The sequence below is a fragment of the Aythya marila genome (genome assembly GCF_965140915.1).
Source record: "Aythya marila genome assembly, chromosome: Z".
Lineage (NCBI taxonomy): Eukaryota > Metazoa > Chordata > Aves > Anseriformes > Anatidae > Aythya > Aythya marila.
Window position 1 is genome coordinate 19046653 of NC_139080.1, and position 6000 is coordinate 19052652.

General features: G+C 44.5%; 1 protein-coding gene across 1 annotated transcript in view; it reads right to left on the minus strand.

Moving 5' to 3' along the window:
- ANKRD55 (ankyrin repeat domain 55) overlaps nucleotides 1-5526 on the minus strand; it is a gene marked incomplete at both ends in the record, with an annotated part of 49084 nt that extends 43558 nt beyond the window's left edge. The window contains one exon of the mRNA XM_082784137.1: nucleotides 5457-5526. Within this exon, the coding sequence (XP_082640263.1) occupies nucleotides 5457-5526 (70 nt within the window). The remainder of the gene's footprint in view (nucleotides 1-5456) is intronic.
- Between the last annotated feature and the right edge of the window lie 474 nt (nucleotides 5527-6000).

A 6000-nucleotide genomic window follows, 5' to 3' on the forward strand; every position in this document is an offset into this window, starting at 1 on the left:
AGGTGTTTGGTTTCAGTCAGCTATGGTCTCATCCTTAATTTTGAAAGAGGAATTTCTGATCTCTGCTAACTCAGGAAGAAGGTACAGCTGCAGTGTGATGTATTGTTTGCCAAGGCTGGGGTCAGAACTCAGAGCACAACTGTTGTCCCACCACTGCACCACCTTGTTAACAGGAGAAAGTAAAGCTGATGCCTAAATCACATGAGAAAGTTGATTAAAAGAAAGACAGGTTAAGTGACTGATGACTTTTCCTTATGGTTGTGTTTTCTGGAAATAGCATAAATACTTAAGCAGTGCAGAAAAAGAGATGTTTAAAGAGAATTTGAAAAGTGTTAGTACAGTCTTTTTAATATTACCACATTGATATAAATTATATTAAACATTAAATATATATATATTTGAGTGAGAAAACATCTTTAAAGATAATTTTAAAGTATTTGCCACCCTATTCATGCTTGTGTTAACATGTGGCAGGTGAACCCTCATTAGCTCCACATGGGGCTTTGCAACCCAGTGTAATTGCCCACACAAGACCTTCTGTGCCTGGGACACCATCATCACTCTCTGCTTTAAAACTTGGCTGCCATGGAAATGCAATCAACTCTTACCTGGGAAAGGTAAGTATCTCAAATCTGGAGCTCTGATTATGAGTTTGGGAAAACTAGAGAGCTGATATTTAATCTGCCTTCACTAGTGCAGAGGTTCCCATTTCATCACTACTCCACTGAAGTGAATTTCCTTTCTTTTTCTCCTCTAATTGGTCTTTTAAATTACACGTTTGGTAAAATTTGTAAATTAAAAATGCTAACTTAGTTTCTGTTCTAGTAGAGAGTCTATCACTCAACAAACTGATCATTTGGCCCAGAAGCTCTGACCTGCGTGCTGCTCAGGGTGCTTGGAGGATTGGGGGACGTGAAGAGCCCTTGCATCTGGACAGTCATCATCAGTGACTAGTACATGAATAAAGAAGAGACTTTACCACAGTGTCCATTAATCAAGTTTCTGTATCAAATCTGGTCTGCAAACTGCTCTCACAATTGTTAAACTCAGCAAACAGATGTTAAAACAAGATCAGGTCTGGTACTTAAAGTAGACTTTGCAATGGGCTGGGATGCAAAAGGGACAAGGCAGGCATTCAGCACTGGCACTGCTTCCCTTGGCCAGTCTGAAGGTACCCAGGAGGGACCAGCTGAGAGCACTGACAAAATGCCTCTCACAGCTGCATGTGGTGGCTATCTTATGGGACTGGTGCAGAGAAGATGCTGCTGGCATGGGGAAAGAAATCATTAGATGTATAGGTACATACAGTAGATCAAAGGGGTCATCACCTCCTTTTATCCATTACACATATAACTTTTATTCTTTTTGCTGTTTTGCCTTGTAATAACCGTTACATTTTCCTACTGTAAGTCTGGAGTAGAGCAATCCAGGCAGAAAAGAAATTCTCCATCTCCTGAGCAGAAATTCTTCATCTCCTGAGCAGAACAGTTGCTTACCCAGAGGGCAAGGTAGCAGGAAGATGAAAGGCATGGATGCACACCTGCACCTGGGACACAGATTCCCTCTACCATTTTTCATTTAACTGAAACCAAAATGCTTTCTCCCCTGTGGCTTTGCTGTCCTCAAAGCAATTGTTCTCCTATATAACGAGAGGAAGCAAATTCTGAATGATGCATGAACAAGTGAATGAATGGATGAATGAACAGATGAATGAGTTTTCCTTGCACCTGCTCTTAGCAGACATGGACCTCACGCCTGCTAGGGGACAGTGGCGTGAGTGTCCAGGGTGTCTCTAACATGACCAGTGTCTCTGGTGAAGGGAGAGGGCGAGAGAGACGTGTGGTGTTCTGGTGCTTCTTAGGGACAGGGAGCAGGAAAAGCCAAGGGGTCCTGGGTGGCATTCACCCTGGCTGCACTTGGCTGCAGGTGATGTGGTGTCTCCTGTTTCATCTTCCTCCAATTTACCCTGTCCAGGAATGAGGGGGTCTGGCTGCAAAATTTGTAGGGCCTTTCTCTTGGCAGAAACCTTCCTGGGCAAAGGAGGAATGGTCTGGAGAGTGGGCATTTTGGGAAAGTGACAGTGAGGCACTGAGTGGCTCCCTCCTCTCTTGCTGGGAGCTGGGCTGCATCTTGGGGCACTAGCATCATGAGCCATAAAGGGATCACAAACAGCCAAATGCCTGGCCCTCTGTCTGCAAATGTGTTAGCTTTAATTTTTTTATTGTCTTTCGGTTCTGTAAATGCCAGTGAGCACTGGTGCTGTTTCAGATGCATTGTATTTTGGAAAAATACTGTGCCACTGGTGAAAGGAAGCTTCAGGAAGGAAGAAGGTCCAACTAACAGCCAATATGTGGAGCATGGGGAGGGAGAAACAACAGGCTGGCACAGCAGTGCTGTAGGAAGGTCTGGAAGAGCCTTAAAGAGCAAAGACCAAATGGCATGCAAGGTAGTGACATTTTCTTTCATAGCTAAAATGCTGAGAAAGCACCAAACTTAAAAGACAATCTATTTGAAATAAGCTGCAGTATTAAAGCATGTCATTTGTTCCAGATAGGATGAGTCTTTGGGGATGAAAGGAGGTGTATAAAGAAACATACAGAGTGATCACAGGATTTATAGCAATGAAATTACACTGATTGTGACACTAACACTCCTCTGATTCTCATGTGAAGGATGTCTGCTTTACTTAATTTGTGATGTCGGTTGATCTGTTGTTTAGTAAAGTGAATATTGGATGTACGTAAGTGCTCGCTTCCTATTGCATTGTGTTTCAAATATCTAAATGAAGTCATTGCAGGTTAGCTTAGTGTACATGGCGTGGACAATGATAGATTTAGCACTGCTAAAATTCACAAATTTTTACAACTGAAAGATGGATGACAGTATAATTTATGTTAACTGGGGAGAAGAAATATTTATGTACATAATTTACTTCCCTCTTTCATGCAAACACACCCTATTGCACCCCATCTCCGCTCCCCACCCACCCAGTAGCCAAACTCCTGTGATTTTCCAGGGTTTATCATCAGGACACGATACTAGACAGCTATGTGATTTCAACAAAAAGATGCTGCCTGGTTTCACCAAAAGACAACGAATCCCAAACATGGACTGAAATGCACCACTGTGATCTCACTTTGCAGTGATTTTTACCACTGGAAAAAAAACCTTTGCATCCAGTGGATGCAGTTAGCATCCCCTTCTCCCAGCTCCCTGATGTCTCAGGTAATGGGATGTGCCTCTCCGGAAGTACGGGAATAACCTATGTCAGCAGTGGCGGGCACCTCCTGGTCTTAGCATGATAGCGGATGAGTGCAAATCTTGGAAATTGTAACTTTTTCTCTAATATTACAGATTTCCTGATTGCTTAACAAAATAATAACCTGTGTGTGTGCCTGGCTATGAGTGTAGCAGTCCAAGTATTTGTCTGGCTCCTCTGTTTACACGGCTAACATCAGAAGCCGAGTACAGCACAGCACACATTTGAATGGCACCTAACAAGTACTGAGAGGGGAGCAGGGTCTGATAATGGCTTTCTGAAGCACCACGTTGCTACTGCTATCACTATTCGTAGTAACATAAGCTATTAATGAGTGATGCCACAGGAAGTGTTGCAAAGAGGCAGTGTGATTTTTAAGCCTGGAACCTTGTTTTTTTGACCTGTAGCTGAGAGGAGTTTTCTGGTGGGTGGGGTGGAGAATGGGATTGTAGGGGAGGATTTATTGGGCTGACAGATACTGATTTGGTGTGCTTGATAGCTAGTCAGAATTATACCTTTTTATAAATTGCTCCAATGAGCAGCGTGCTCCTTCTCCTTAAAAAATACTCTTCCTGCTTAAATTGGTAATGTGTCATATGTCAAGGACTAACATGCTATTTAGCTAAAATTCACCGTGCACTCCACATCTCGAATAGAGCTCTCTTTGTGCGATAACTAGTGGTTTCAGTGTTCCCTTGCTGTGCGCTGCCTGCTCCTGCAGGCGCTCCCTGTCCTCCTCCCACGCAGTGAGTGGGGAGTACAGGCACTGAAGTCTGAGCCTCTGATGAGCCAGCAGCTCCTGCAGCGGTGGTGGAGAGGGGACAGTGGGTGTACCTGGAGGGGGGTATTGCTGGGGAGGTGCTGTGAGCAGAGTGTGGCCCTGGGGAGGGAGGACACAGCTGGGTGGACACAGGGATGGGGTCGGTGTGCACAGAGTCCTGGCAGGAGGAGGGGAGCAGAGCAGAAGTCCTGGGAGGTACTGACAGATGTTACCTCCCAGCTCTCTCTTTTCTATCCGGATAAGTGCTTTGGATCAGTGGTCTCCTGCACTGTTCTATGCTCTCTTATCCATCCGGAGACCTCACTGCTCCTTTGCCAGCCCTGGTTTTGCTCCAGCCTCACTGCCCGCACCACTTCCATCCGCCCTGTGCCCATCAGCCACCCCACAGCGCTGAGCAAGGTGTCCCCTCACCCTCCCCAAGCTCCAAGCACAGCCGTGTTGGGGTACAGCACAAACTGCCTGCAGAAGGAGAGCTCAACAAGGGCTGCTGGGTGCTGCCAAAGCTCAGTCAGCCCCGTACCTCTGTCTTTTCAAGGAAAATGTCCCAAACACGACTTCCACATGTTCTGTGAGAACCTGTCTGTGTTTCTGTGGCACGCATACGTGCCTCAGCCTGTTTGGTGGGGCCAGCATGGCTACATCAGCTGTGACTCTTTCCAGGCATGCACTGGAAACTGGAGCCACTGCATACAAATGATTTTGCAAGCTGACTTAGAAATTTGTTGCAACACAGATAATCAAACAGTGACTGCTTCCTGCTCTGAGAATGTGAAAGGAATACCACTGTACAGAGGGAAATACCAGCTACGAGAGAGAAAAGCCCGTACAGGCAAACAAATACATGAAATTCAACCATTTAACTTTAAAACACATGATAAAGTGACATTAGTATTTCCATAGCAACCTTACTATGTAGAAAATCTTCACTTCGGTTCTTTAAACTGTATCTTAAATTCATAGTTATGGCAATACTTGTCGATACAGCTAACATTTACTGAAGCAAAGTCAATCACTTATCACCACCTAGTCCTCTCAGTGTATACAAATTAGTAGATTAGGAAAACCAGCTTTTCTTTATTTTTTACTCCATTTTAAATTGCTTTGATTGCTAATGTGGCAATTGTTTTATAAATATATATATTCATAAAAGCACCAATATACAATATAAGCAATAAATACATGCATTCATCTCTCAATGTTAGGCATATGAGCAATCAAACGCTGTAGCTTATCTGCTGAAATATTTTATCTTTAAAAATAACTTTAGCTTTAGGCTGAAATATCCATGCCTGAAACTGATGGAGGGGATTCCCTCCTATGTAACAAAAATAGATCTCCATGAGACCTGATCTTTCCCCAAAATTCTTGCCATTCATTCTGCCAAGTAACATTAGTACATCTGCCTGGGAGGACCACAGATTTTTGAAATTAGGAGCAGTGACTTACCTTTGTGCTGATCAAACACGGATGAGGAACTGAAATCCATTGTGATCTATCTCATTATTTACAACCAGACCAGGCAAAAAGCATCTCTGGGGTTTCCAGGGAGGAATTCCACATATTAGAGCAAACAATTCAGTAGTAGCTGTCACCCATCTTCTTGTCAGAGAATTAAACTTGCTTTATGTTTGCATGTTGTTGTCAAACCAAGGACATGATCATTAGCCTGATGGGGACGGAATATTCTGTTTGCTAGGGATGCTCTTAAAATGACATCCCTGGAAGCTCAGCCGAGCTTCTGAAAAACGTCTTCAGTGAGCAAAGCTGCCTGTGAGCATCTCAGAGAGATGCTGCAGCTCTCCCAGCCTCAGCAGCAGAGTGCTGCCCGTAGACAAACAAGCCTCAGAGGGTGAATGGGATTGTGCTGGCACACGGAGCATGTGCAAAGCTGCGGTGCAGCCTGGGTGCTGCTGGCCTCGCTGTGCTGGTCCAGCGGCATGTGCTGCGCTCACCGACAGCC